This window comes from Macaca mulatta, chromosome 18 (genome assembly GCF_049350105.2).
Source record: "Macaca mulatta isolate MMU2019108-1 chromosome 18, T2T-MMU8v2.0, whole genome shotgun sequence".
Lineage (NCBI taxonomy): Eukaryota > Metazoa > Chordata > Mammalia > Primates > Cercopithecidae > Macaca > Macaca mulatta.
In genome coordinates this window covers 79,416,202-79,429,623 of record NC_133423.1, presented here as the reverse complement: position 1 = coordinate 79,429,623, position 13,422 = coordinate 79,416,202, and the positions used below count along the sequence as shown (strand labels likewise).

At 44.6% G+C, this 13,422-nt stretch overlaps 2 protein-coding genes across 51 annotated transcripts in view; one reads left to right on the top strand and one right to left on the bottom strand.

Annotated features, from left to right (window-relative positions):
• The window catches only part of PTPRM (protein tyrosine phosphatase receptor type M), an 829,686-nt gene that overhangs the window by 34,515 nt on the left and 781,749 nt on the right, over positions 1 to 13,422 (bottom strand). For 29 of the 50 annotated variants that reach the window (XM_077975155.1, XM_077975158.1, XM_077975159.1 and 26 more), the window contains one exon: positions 1,849 to 1,965. In XM_077975155.1, the coding sequence (XP_077831281.1) occupies positions 1,849 to 1,965 (117 nt within the window). Of the gene's footprint in view, positions 1 to 740; positions 792 to 1,848; positions 1,966 to 13,422 lie in introns of all 50 variants that reach the window. The other 21 variants (XM_077975162.1, XM_077975163.1, XM_077975160.1 and 18 more) reach the window with 1 other exon arrangement.
• Positions 6,120 to 12,253, top strand: LOC144336484 (uncharacterized). The gene is made up of 4 exons (XM_077975204.1): positions 6,120 to 6,291; positions 7,317 to 7,401; positions 8,154 to 8,234; positions 11,981 to 12,253. Exons 1-4 carry the CDS (start codon positions 6,131 to 6,133, stop codon positions 11,999 to 12,001), a joined length of 348 nt encoding a protein of 115 aa, XP_077831330.1. The 5' UTR covers positions 6,120 to 6,130; the 3' UTR covers positions 12,002 to 12,253.

Genomic DNA, 13,422 nt, shown 5'->3' with positions numbered 1-13,422 from the left:
AGAGCTGACTATTGTTCAAAAAACTCCATGTTTAAGTGATGGCTTTTGGATGATTTTTTTAAAGAAAAAAAATATCGAGGGTCTTTTATCGCTGTTTTAATGCGGTTATTCATGAGTGCTCTTGCCAACAGCCATACAAAAATCCTCCATGTGTTTTTTTCCCCAATCCTGCCTAAGAAGGAAAAAATTGACATCAAAGTGTGAGGTTCAGAACTTGAATTGAGTCAACCAGAACTCCTCATTCTTTGAAGTCTCCAAGCTTTCTGCCTGCTTATTAAAAAAGATAGGCTAAGAAAAAAAATGCTAAATAGTATGAGAAACAGATTAAAATAAAGTCTTTCCAGCTTTGTGATTCTATGACAAATTTGGATCTGCAAACCAGGAAAGGTAGTTCAAAACATCAGACTAAATTAGCCAATAAGCAGATGTTGCAATTTCCTTGATTTCCTAAAACTGGTCTTGTTCATCTAAAAAGCGCATTTCGATGCAGTGAGAATATAGAGTGGAGAGGAAGGCCAAAATCCAATTCCCTAGCAATCTGCCTGTAACCCAGGTCTTGCAAGAAGACCTGCTACTATTACACGAGTATAAGCTGAACAAATTCACACCAAGATCCCTAAGTCCAGGGCAGCTGTGCAGGGCTCAGTTATGGAGAATCAACTCTCCATAGAAAAGTCTGTGGATCTTTGGAAGGCAGAGTGTTTCTCAGCCACATCACCTCCACTTTCCCCAGAGCCTACCTGTGACACTTCTCTGGATGGACTGCAGTTTGCTTCACCTCCGGCCCCTCCCTATGTCAGCAGAAAGAGGGGGAATAAGGAAATTCCCTGTTATGCCCTACAGTGCTTCCCAGAGAAGAAGCCCCATCCATGCACATGGGATGAGGCAGGGCAGAATCAAAGCAGAGCATTCACCGACCCAACACCAGTGACTACAAAAGGGGAGAACCAGTATGGGAGTGAGCATGAATGAATGCGCTGGTTCATGCAAGAGTGTCCCATGTCTAATGGAGATCAGTCACTTAGGTTTCCAGGTAGGTCACTTCCACCTGGAAAATCCATCAGTCTACATTAAACCAGAGCTTTGGAAAGCCACAAGGAAGTGAGGGATTCCAGGAGGAGTTAGGACCTGTGTCTCAACACTGATACTAACTCCCTACTGGGAAATGCATTATGGACATACACCATGAAGGAAATTTACCATACTGGAAGGACATTTATCAAAATTTAACAAACTTTGTTCTGTGAACAAAGAAAGAGAGATGGGCAGAACAATATCAACCAGGGGCCGGGCGCGGTGGCTCACGCCTGTAATCCCAGCACTTTGGGAGGCCGAGGCCGGCGGATCACAAGGTCAGGAGATCAAGACCACGGTGAAACCCCGTCTCTACTAAAAATACAAAAAATTAGCCGGGCGCGGTTGTGGGTGCCTGTAGTCCCAGCTACTCGGGAGGCTGAGGCAGGAGAATGGCGTGAACCCGGGAGGCGGAGCTTGCAGTGAGCCGAGATCGCGCCACTGCACTCCAGCCTGGGCGACAGAGCGAGACTCTGTCTCAAAAAAAAAAAAAAAAAAAAAAAAATCAACCAGGGAAAGAAAATAAAGAAATAGACATTAACTTTTGGTTTACTTACAAAACATAGATTCTTATGAAATGAGAATGATTTGTTTTAAAGATGGAACTGAACTATTATAGAATCAGAGGGCAAGATGCAATCTTGAGAAACCATTGGATTGAGCCTACCTGCATTTGGATATAAGCATGTGTAAAGTATCCTAGATAAGTTAATGAGGCTAGTATGATACCATGAGTGTCTGACCATAGCTTTTAAAAGCAGTATGAAAACTTACCTTTTCAACAGCAAATGTTCTTATCACATATTCTGCCAGTAGTTCTGTTTCTATGAGGGTAACTTTAATGTCTTTATATATCTCTGTGTCATCTGGCCAGTATTTGCAGCATTTGACCTTTAGAAAACACAAAAGAAATTACAGGTTTACAGTTTGGTTTTTTTTGGAGTTCCTCCAATGATGGGTCACACTATGATTTATAGGATAAAATTTGCACACAAAAGTTAATTGTATACTCAAGAGCAAGGTCTATTTTTTGTAGATCACCTGTGTTTTTATTCTTCTCAGAAGAAAACAATATTTGGGCCGGGTGCAGTGGCTCACGCCTGTAATCCCAGCACTTTGGGAGGCCGAGGCGGGCAGATCATGAGGTCAGGAGATTGAGACCATCCTGGCTAACACGGTGAAACCCCATCTCTACTAAAACTACAAAAAATTAGCCAGGTGTGGTGGCAGGCGCCTGTAGTCCCAGCAGGGTGAGGCAGGAGAATGGCATGAACCCAGGAGGCGTAGCTTGCAGTGAGCTATGGGAGTTATGGGAGAAGTAAAGCCTAGAAAAATGGTCTAAGTTTAAAAAATTGTATTTTTACCACAAACATCCCAGTTACTGTAACCATTCATTTCCTTTGCATCTCTACTCAGAGAACAGCCTGCAAAAATAAACTGTGAAGGAAGTTTGCAATATTTTAGCTCTTCTTTTGAATTCCTTCTAGTTTCAGAAAGTGATTGAAAACTTTTTATTTTAGGAGGAGTGGGCAGAAAATAAGAATGAACACTAAAGATTAGAATTATTTTTTTCTGAAGGAAGTAGCTATGTCATTTTCCCAAATTAGAACTACAGATTCATTTTAGTATAAGTAAATTCAATAAACAAAACTTCCTAAAATATGAAATTGTCTGTCCATATTGACTGAAGTCTCTAATCTCAGGTGGAAGAACTTTACTGGACTTGGCTTCTCCTAGCAAACTGTGTGTGTGTATTTATATATATATAAATTTATTTATATATAAATTTATATATATATAAATATATATATATATTTATATATTTTTTTTTGGTAAGAATGTTCTTCTAGACATCATGATGAGGGGAGAGCAGGACCAGAGGCTGGGCAGGAACATGTGACTATCTCATCTCAAGGCTCTGTCCTTGGCCTCTTCTGCCTCCCCAGGATTCCTGGCATTTTCATCTACTCCTGTCACTGCCCCTCCATGGATGAGTTTCTATTCTGTAACTCTAGCCCTGTTTCTCCATGTGCTGAATTTAATGTTTTTTGTTTGTTTGTTTTTGTTTTGTTTTCTTTTTTACAGACAGGGTCTTGCTCTGCCATCCAGGCTGGAGCACAGTGGCGTGATCACAGCTCACTGTAATCTTGAACCCTTGGGCTCAAGCGATCTTCCCTCCTCAGCCTCCTGAGTAAGTAGGACTACAAGCACATGTCACCATGCACAGCTACTACTTTTATTTTTTATAGAAATGGGGTCTTGCTGTGCTGCCCAGGTCTTGAACTCCTGGTCTCAAGTGATCCTCCTGCCTTGGCCTTGAAAAGTGTTGGGATTACAGGCATGGGTCACTGTGCCCAGCCTTCTGAATTTGATTTTTAACTTCTTTTGTGAGCATTTCCCTTGGAGGTCCTAGCAGCACCTCAAAGACCATAAGTCTAAAAGAGAATTCTTCGCCCCACAGCCACTGCTCTCCTCCTGACTTCCTATGTGACTGCTATGATTCCCTTAATCAACCCATTCCTTCTCCAAAACCCAACCATTTGCCAAAGCTAGGAGTGTCTTTGAAGTAGCTCTCAAAGTGTGGTTTCCAACTTCTTAGTCCCTCTGCCACAATCCTAAATTTAGGCTCCAGTGTCTTCCTGCATGGGCATTCTACGTATCCCAATACCAGAAAAACTCTCTCAATGTGTAATCCCAATGCCATTTACTTGTTCTGCTCAAGAATCTCCTATTTCTAACTACTTTCTGAAACTAAATAAAAATTATTTGGCCAGGCACGTAAGAACCATTTTTTAAATATGGCCCCAACCAGCATTTCCGGTCTTATCTTTTATAGCTGTCTTTTCTATGCACATATATTTTATGTTGAAGGACAAGTGCTTGCCCTGATTGCCAAACATACCCAATGATCCAAACTCCTACTCGCACCATTCCTTCTATTTAGAATGTTCTCCTCCCATCCATTTCTTCCCAGTTGAAGATATTTTGCATTCTTCGAAGTACATCTCACATGCCGCACTCCTTCAAAGTCTCCTCCATAAAGGTGAGCTCTTTTTGCTGCCCTGATGAAACATGCTTGTTCTGACCCTGGTATCATGCCCTTCTTGCACTGTTTGACTGTAAGCTTATTCCTGGCCAGCACATAAACGGTGTTGTTTTGCTTATTTCTGCAAACCCTGCAACACCTGATTGCTGTGTCCTGTGCACACTAAATATGCAATGTATACATATAAAACTGAATCTCATGCAGACAGTGATAGGCTCCTGTGCACACTAAATATGCAATGTATACATATAAAACTGAATCTCATGCAGACAGTGATAGGCTCAGTGTAGAAAGGAAAGTTCCAGACTGGGAAAGTTTACAAAAAAGAAATCTGAGCTGAGAGGACCTCTCCCAGAATGCCAACCCCCTGAGGTACACTGATGTTCCCCATGAGCTATGTGGCTGCTTATTTTAGCTGCCTCCTTGTGAAACTTTCTGGCCATGGATTCAGGGCCCTTCCAGGGAAGCCTCATTACCTTTACTTGGCAAGACGTAAACCAGATATGCTAGGAGTTGCAGATACTGCAGAGCAGGTGACAATGACGGTCCCTGCCCTTGGTAAGTGTTCAGTCTTCTTTGGAATCTTTTCCCCCCTCATTATGGGAATATTATTTGTAACTTTACAAAGGGCTTATCTATAATATCTCGGAAATTTACATCATGGATACCTTTGCTCTATCAAAAATATCCCAGAGTAGGAGAGACCTACAATTTCTCCTTTCCCAGATGTAAAGTCAGTTTGAGCAGATCATGTATATTTGTGGAGATGTCTAATTTGACAGTAACAATGATTTCAAGAGTGTCCAGCACCACACTTTCATGAGGCCAGTTAGCAAATATGCTTACTAGATTCTCCTGTATATTGGGGGATTAGCTTTTACCCTTTTGTGACTTCAGTTATGCAAGCAGAAGGTAGTGGGATAGATATAAAACTACATACATAGTACACAGGCACACTTTAAAAATAATTATTGGTGAATATACACTTTAAAAATTCATTTCTCTGAAAATGACAACTGAACAAAACACACACCCGCAATGTATGTTATACCAGGTTTATCTTATCTAATAAAAACACCTTATCAAGATTTATCTTAAGCAATAAAAACGATTTTACTAATTACAAGATGCAATTGATGTATGATATTTTGGATGGTCACCTAGTATTCCATTTAGACACTTTAACCTCCTTGTTCTTGAATTTTCAGAAATATGACAGTGGGGTGCGTCAGTGCCCAGAAATCAGGGAAATCATATGCCCCTTGCATGCACTGAAAGCTCGGTTTCTTTGGAATTATTGGGAGGTGCGCTCCCAACTCCTTCAACTCCCTGGAGCGAGCTCTGGTTCCATCCGAAATCCGACCCTGGGCCCTCCCGGGCTGGCTGTCCCCCGCACCCAGCTCCAGGCTCTCAGGCTCCTGGCCCCCCGCGGATGTAGCCGGGCGCCCTCGCGCGTCGGCGGCAGGCAGCAGCCGCCAGGGCTTCCAACTTGGGCCGCGCTTCCGCAGAGCAGGTGCCGCGGCTCTCCCAGCGAAGCGAGGGAACAATGAAAAGAAAATGCGATCTGCTCTCAACTGCTCGGCACGGTGCTGACTTCGCGCCGCCCTGATGCCTCCGACCGGGCGGTAATTGCGAGGGAGGAGGCGCGGGGCCGCTTCCTTCCAGAACGCGTGATGGGCAGGGCCCCTCCCAAGCACAGGCACCTGGCGGGGCGGACCCAGAACAGGCGGCCCAGGCATTTCGAATCCGGTCCTCCCCATCTCATCTCCCAGAATATCCCGAAATGGTTTGCCACATCTGTTTTCAGCCTACTAAAAGTCCTTCTAAATTGGGTTTCTTTTAGTATCTTTTTAACTGCTTGGACTTGTGTCAAGTTATTATTTTGCTTAAAAAAAAAAAAAAAGAAAAGGAAGACAAAATATGCTTCGTTCTCGCTGCATTTAGACTTTCCATGTCTGGAGACTGTGGGGCTCGCAGTCGCCTCCTGTCCTTTAAGGTCTTAATACAGAGATGCTGAAACTACTGGTTTGGAGGTGCCCGTTGGAGCCCAGGAACCAAGGAACTGGAGGCTCCCCTACTCTGATCGTGCTCCTGGCTTGGCTGCCTCCTGCAGCCCAGCGCTATCTGCACAGCTTCTACGAGAGGCTGCGCCTCCCACGCATGCTAATCATGTAAGGCGGCAGCCTCCAGCCCAGAAAGCAAGGTCCGGAACCCTATCGTCTAATTACCTTAGTGCCCTGGCGGTGGTTCCATCAGGCCATCAATCAGGCTAACAGTCCTGAGCCCTGCCACCTGCTCATTACTGCCGGAGGGCGGCAGGAATAGATGTACGGTCCCTGCTCCAAAGGGGTGATCCTTGTTGGCTTTACAACTCACAAACACGAAACAGCACAGAAAGCGCTATAACTCCAGGATTTCTAACTTCCTGAAAAAAGATCTTTGAGGTGGGTCATTTTAAACCAGCAGCCCAGATAATATCCAGGTAAATTAAAGTCAGAGGATGACTAGGGGCCAGTGCTGTGGCTCCTGAGGCTGCCAGCACATGACTGTAACCTTCAGGGCATTTGACATGACTACAGCAGCTGTTATCAAAGTGAAGCAGGCATGAGACTCCCTTGGAGGGCTTCTGAACAAATTCAGTAGGTGTGACTTTGTGGGGCTTGAAAATGTGCACTGTGAACAAGCTCCTAGGTGATGCTGTGGTCTCTGGACCACACTGTGGGCAGCAAGGATTGAGATACCACAGCCGCAGAGTCTGGTCAGCCTGGAGCCCCGGCTCTCACGCAGTGTTGACGTGAGCTAGAGGGGCTCACTGGAGTTTGCTCACCTGCAGGAGCTTCATCTGTAAACAGGGCATGATTATAGGTCCTATGGCAGAGAGTTCTAAGAAGTCAGTGGTTCCCAAATTTGCCTGCATATTAGAATCACTTAGTTGGGGGGAGGGAGGTCTTAACAAATTCTACAGCCCAGGCCACACTCTAATTAAATCATAATTTCTGGGGTGGGACAGAGGTATCAGTAGTTTATTGAAGCCCCCCTCCCCCTAGGCCATTCTGAAGTGTAGATACATTTGGGAACCACTGGATTAATTGATAAAATGTGATGAAAACAGCCATGTGCCAAGTTTATCCAAAAATGGAAATTGAAAAAATGAAAATTCTGACTATTAAGTGATAGTTTGTGATCTGGACCCTAGATGTCTACAGGAATTCAGAGGCCAAGGAGCCCACGGAGGCCTGGAGAGAGGAGGCAGGGTGTCCCGGAGAAGGAGGAGGGCAGAGGTGAGTGCTGACAATTGTGCATGGCTTATGATCGTGAAGGGACAGCTGGGGGAACCCTCTGCTGATTCCTCTCTCCCTCAAACCTTATCTGAGAAGATGAGAGAGAGGGAGAGGGAGACTGGCATGTCCATTTGCCTATCAGTGTGGTTTGATTAACTCCCAACACAATAGGTGGTTTTGGAGAAGGGGATTCAAATCAAATACAGCTGTGAGGAATCCCGGAGACAGTCAATTTCCAAACACTCATTTTCAAGATTGTCGCAACTCCCATCCACCGAGCAGTTCCTACTTTGAACTGGACACACTGGATGCCTGCATTCTGATATCTGTGGCCTCACTTAGTGGCTGGAAGAGCATGTGATTTGCCCAGGAGAGACCTAGCAAGGGCCAGGCTGGTCTCGATCCTTTTCATTCCTTGTATTTCCTCGTGCTTCTGGAAGGAAGAAGCAACAGGCAGGGCTAGGGAGGGCAAGTGGCTTGCTCAAGGCAGTAAATTAGATAGTGATGAAGGAGAGGCTGAAACACAGGCTCTGACTCCAGCTGCAGGGCCCTTTGGGAGGATGTAACTCAAGGTGCTTTACGCTTTCCTCAGTCTTACCTGGAGGCTTGGCCTCTTGAACAGAAACAAAGTAGGAAGCCCTGAAATGACTTCAGCTGCCTTTTGTTGGGGGGCAGAAGAGGAGATGGGTGGAGGGGTGGGGCAGGAGAGCAGAATGCACGCTCTCAAACCATCATCCTCCTTTGTCCGTTAGCACAAGCTGCTGTGTTTTTGCTCTGCCCCCTGTGTCAGCAACTCTCCTAGTCCGCAGGAGGGAGCCTGGGCAGAACTGAAGGTGTGTTTATGTGCATGCGCATGAGTATTCATTTTGCTAAGAAACCCATGATGAAGAAGGACTAAGAAATGTAATTGTTAGCTCTTAAGTTGGGGGCACCATAATGTGATCCAATAAACACAACTTTAAAGGGGAAGAAGGGAGGAAAAAGAATAAGGCAGTTACAAGTTTTGATTTGTCAAGAGTTTTTAAGACACTCTTCTTTGTTTGTATTGAAAAAGATATCCAAACAGAGTATCCATACTTCTATTAATAGCTGTGTTGGGCCGGCTGAGAAGAGGTTTGATGGACATTGGATAGTGAGAGCAGAAACACTGCCATGAGGCACAGCTACCACACAGAGCCCAGCCAAGAGCAGCTGCCAGCTTTGTTTCCAAGATAACAGATTTATTGTATCCCCAAACCTTTTGGTTTAGAGGTCTCACAGGAATAAAACATTACTCATTTAAATATCCTGAGAACACAGATTGCTCTGGTCTCAGTGTGGACGTGGATTTTTTTCCATCTTCCTTGTGACGGTGCAGCAGGTGACTTCCACCCCGAGCCTGTTTTCTCATGCATATATGAGATCACATTATTAACTTCTTAGGGAGGGTGTGAAGATTAGATGAGATTTTTAAAAGTATATATAAAGTTGCTGATTAAGTACCTGGCTTATCATAGCTTTCCTAGATTCTTCCTTTCAGACTGGCTTTATTTGGAAGGGGGGACCTTCCTTGGGAAACATCCTTGAAGATTATTTCAAAACTGGCAGCCAATCAAGTGCTTCTGGAAGTCTGGATAGTTTGAGTTTGGGAAATAACTTCATATCGTAAGTAAATCTCTCTTTCATGCCTTTATGGTCCTGCCTAAAGTACCCTCACAAGGCTTCTGTTTTCCAATTGCATCTATTAATTAATGTTATTATTTAATGGGCATACAATACTTATAAGCACAAGGTCACATCTGTATCCACAACGCTGGTTTTCATCAGCTGTAAAGAAACATGCAGCCTGGTCCCCTTGTGGAATTTTAAGTGTTATCCTACAAACCACACGAGAAATCTGTCTTGTTACTTTCCTCTCTTACCTCATCTTGATGAAAACTTAATCAGAAAGCAGCATCACTCAAACCGCAGCCAGACTTTCAGGAGACACGTTATTTCCACTGCTTGTTCCCCATCTTATTCAAGAGGTTCAGCTTGACTTTTAGCTATTCCCCAAATGTAAGTCCTCCAGGTGGCCAGGGGAGGGAGATTTGCCACCAGCAAGGGCAACAAACAGAGAGTGTCACATACTACTCTACAGATTATTCTGAAATAAGAACTTCAGGAATCTTTTGAGCAATGACATTATTAGAACACATATATATACCGCCAGGTACATCAGAGAGGACATTTCTTAGAGTGGTACGTGATATATCTGTTGAGAAAAGAAATCCCTATTTTCTGTCATTGTCAGTCTTCACATGTGTCAGGGTCACAGTATAGATCTATGACTTTGTGCCAGTCACAGAACTATTCTGGCCCCCCATTTCCTTATGTGCCAAAGACTAGATCACATGCTGGTGAAAATGATTCCAACTCCTAACGCTATCTGATGATATGCCTGCTCCCATTAACTTTGTGGGGTAAGTACTATTATCCTTATTTTACAAACAACATAAAGCTGGGAGAGATTAACAGACAGGAGACCTAAGGGACCAACACTGTGGCTGCAATGAGGGAAATCCTGTGTGTAGCTCAGGGCTGTGGTGTCCAGGCTGTCCTGCCAGTCATTCAGACAGCCCTGAAAGCCCATGACAAGCAGAGCCCGGACTGGACATTGCTGGGGATGCAGAGAGCAAGGAGACATAGTTCTAATAGTCACTGACAGACAGATGTGTAAACAACAAACTCACTCAAGGCAGAATGAGGGGTAAGTTTACTGGTCAAGAGCACATTCCCTAGAGCCACACTGTGGGTTCAAAGCCAGGTCCCATTTATTAGCTGTGTGACCTTGGCTTCATTTTCCCATCTGTAAAATGGGTAAGAGAGTTGTTATGAATATTAACTCAATTCTTTCCTTGTAAAGCACCTAGAACATGCTCAGCACAAGTAAATGTTCATTAAAATTTTAAAAATGAAAACTGCTATTGGCAGTCAGAAGCATGCTAATTCCAAAGAAAGGTATGCAAAGCTTCGTAAGGGAAACTACCTTACAAATGAGACAGAAATATGGAGTGCTGTTTCCATGGGTGGATATGGAAGAGAGGGATATTCTAGACTTGGGGAGTTGGCAGAGGGCAGCTGGAGTGGTCTTGAGGCCCTGGCAGATGGGGGCTGGGAGGGTGCGATTCTCAGACAGCAGCAGGAAGCAGTCACTATTTTGTGACCAGCAGCTGCTTCTGAGGCCCTTCTCGCTGCACTTTGATGCTACACTTTGAAGTAAAGGGAATTGTGTTGAGAAGGAAAGTTTGTATTCAACAGGAGTGGGAGGACACAGGAATGGGTTTTCTGTAGGAGCAGGGTTTTTAAAGGATACCGAGTTCCTTTGTGTAGGGGCGTGGAGTCACTGCCACCACCGTGGGGCTCTCTGCAGCGGAGCCAGCTGCCCTGCTGGGATGGGCTGCTAAGTGCAAGGTGCGAACGAACTGCGACAAGGGACGTGTGAGCAGGTCAGATATGGCAGAGCTGGGAGCAGTTGGGGCCGGGGATCACCCAGGATGATGTGCCAGGCAACCCCTCACCAGCGGCTTGCTTGGATCCTTCACACTGCCTGAGAAGAGGGCAGCAGCTTCAGGACTGGGGTGGCAGGATAACAGGCACAGGTCAGGGTTCCTAGAGCTGGTAAGCTCAGGCACTGGGTCTCCTGTGTCTCCCAAGTTGCCAAGATATGACCTCTCTGACTTAGCCAAGACCTGGGAAAGTTCTTGAAACACACATATGCACATGATATTCTTTTCTTCTAGATAGAAGGATAACATTTTAAGAACCTCGGATAAAGTTTTTATAATGAACTTTATCTTAAAAATGAACATTTAATGATGACACAGTGTGCTGTAACTGAAAGAAGCCTGGCAGGCAGGCAGGAGGGCTTGGGGCTAATCCCAGCTGTGTTCCAATCTAGCCCTGTGGTCCTGTGCAAGTCACTGAACATTCTGGTACTCAGTTTCCTTACTGGCAAAAGAGGAAACAAGACCATATGATTATTACAGGTATTCTGAGTCCTATAGTTATCTGATTATGTGATTCTAGAATGTGGTTCTTTGGAAGCCTTAGGAGTCAGGAGCATGGGTTCCAGAGTTCAAATCCTGGGTCCCACATTAACTAGCTGTATGAAGTTGGACCAATTTATTAATGTCTTTATTATACAGAGAATAGGATAACTATCATGTCTATTTCTTAATCACTCTGATGAACTAAAAACTCACCACACTGTCTTAAGTTACTTACATAAGAAATGTCCAGTAACTGTTAGTGGTGGTCACCATTACCCCAGCACTTCTGCTATTGAGAAGGGAACAGCACTCAGTATAGAGCTCCAAGTGCTTCATTTATTGTAGACAGAATGCTTTATGGTCTGTATCAGTATTAGGAAGACAACAAGCTTTAATTTAAGAGGCATTAATCAGGGCTAAGTGCCTCTGAGATAGTCTGAAGCACGTACCTGTCCCAGCTCATCTCTGAGGAAATAAAGGGCTCTGGGGTGAAGGAAGGAAGAAAGGAAGAGGAATTTACAAAAGACATGGGTCAATCTGAGTCTCAACACCATCACCCTCTTCCTTAGGTTATCACAAGGAGCTGCTAAACAGATCAAAAGGCACTGAAGGATGGAGTGACAGGACATATGACCTGCCCGAGCCTTGCCTGCACATCACATAAGCAGTCCTAAGGATGTGAGGTATAATGATGCCGCCAGTTGAATGGATTGAAGCTCCTACACATACACTGTTGGTTTCAGATTCTCCACCCTACAACATCAGAAAAGAATCTATTTTTGGTGAGATAACAAATGTGCTATGTTACTCTAGAATAAAGAGATCTGTTTACTTACAATTTTAAGTGATAAGCGTTCTGCTTCTACTTTATAGTAGACAATCTAAAGCTAAAAGATGTAAATCCAAACAGTGTCGGGTGTTGAAACATCTACTCCCAGCTTCCTTTCACATCCCCTTCTGCAGGCAGTCTTCCCCACTGTTCATCCCTGGTCTCCTGCAGTGCATCTGTTTCAGCCTGTGCTTCTTTATACAGAGTCTTAGCAAGTAATCCCGTGCAATACCTGGGGACTAACTCACCTCTGCTTCCTCAGCTAGTACTGGCCAAGGTGACCAGTCCACTTCTGGAACTCAGCAGTACCCCCACAACTTTCTAATCATGTTACCCAAATGCACATTCCTTGTCCTGAGCTCTACCAACCTGTAATTCAGGCATAGGGAAGCAACTGACACACTATCTTCCTGTCGGGTACGAAGCGGGTTTTTGCATGGATTTCACCGCAGAGGTGTGTCCAGACCTGTTCCACCTTCTCGCTGCTAGAAACCTGGTTCCAGAGACAGGGAGTGGTAGCTTATGCATAAGTTGCTGTCTGTCTCTGGTCTTAGACATATGGCAGGCACTTTCAGTGAAAATATTCCGAGGCAGTGAATTCTGGTTGTCTGTAGCCTACTGAATTTTATTCCTCCTTATTTATTTTCTTAGTTCATGAAACTAGAGACACTGATGTCTTTGCCAGTTTGTTAATCTGAACGCAATTGTGTAAAGACTCTATCTAAAACCAGTTACTGGACTATTCTGTTTCTTTGGTCCTGTCCTCCTGGAAGAGGCCCCAGTGGTTACTCATGTATTTATGTGGCCAGACAACCCTAACCCTTCAGGGAAAGGCAGAGAAAGGGCTCCGATTAAAGGAGTAGATTTGGAAGTAGAGAAAGGAGAAAAGAATTCTGCCTTCAAGAAAGGACCTCATTTACTGCTTTTCAGCAAATTGTTCAAGAATAGGATATACCTGCTGTGCGCAAAACGGGAGAAAAACCGACTTTCAAGGGCTCGTGTGAGCAGAACAAGGAAGGAGGGCTATCGCAGCTCTGAGACCATCCCATATTGCTTCCAATGATGGAGCCAGGAAACTCCAGCTGTGCACACCCGAGCAGGTAGGAGTGTGCCGGAGTCACGCTGTAAAAGCGCTCGGGCTGTGATGCATCGGTCCCAGGTGCACCTGTCCATCTGCTACAC

Bases quoted from the DNA above. Each gene is read 5' to 3' on its own strand.
- LOC144336484 (XM_077975204.1), top strand. From the start codon at position 6,131: ATGCTGAAACTACTGGTTTGGAGGTGCCCGTTGGAGCCCAGGAACCAA. The intron at 6,292-7,316 runs GTAAGGCGGCAG...TCTGGACCCTAG, and splicing joins CTCCCACGCATGCTAATCAT to ATGTCTACAGGAATTCAGAG. The intron at 8,235-11,980 runs GTGTGTTTATGT...CCTCTTCCTTAG, and splicing joins GAGCCTGGGCAGAACTGAAG to GTTATCACAAGGAGCTGCTA.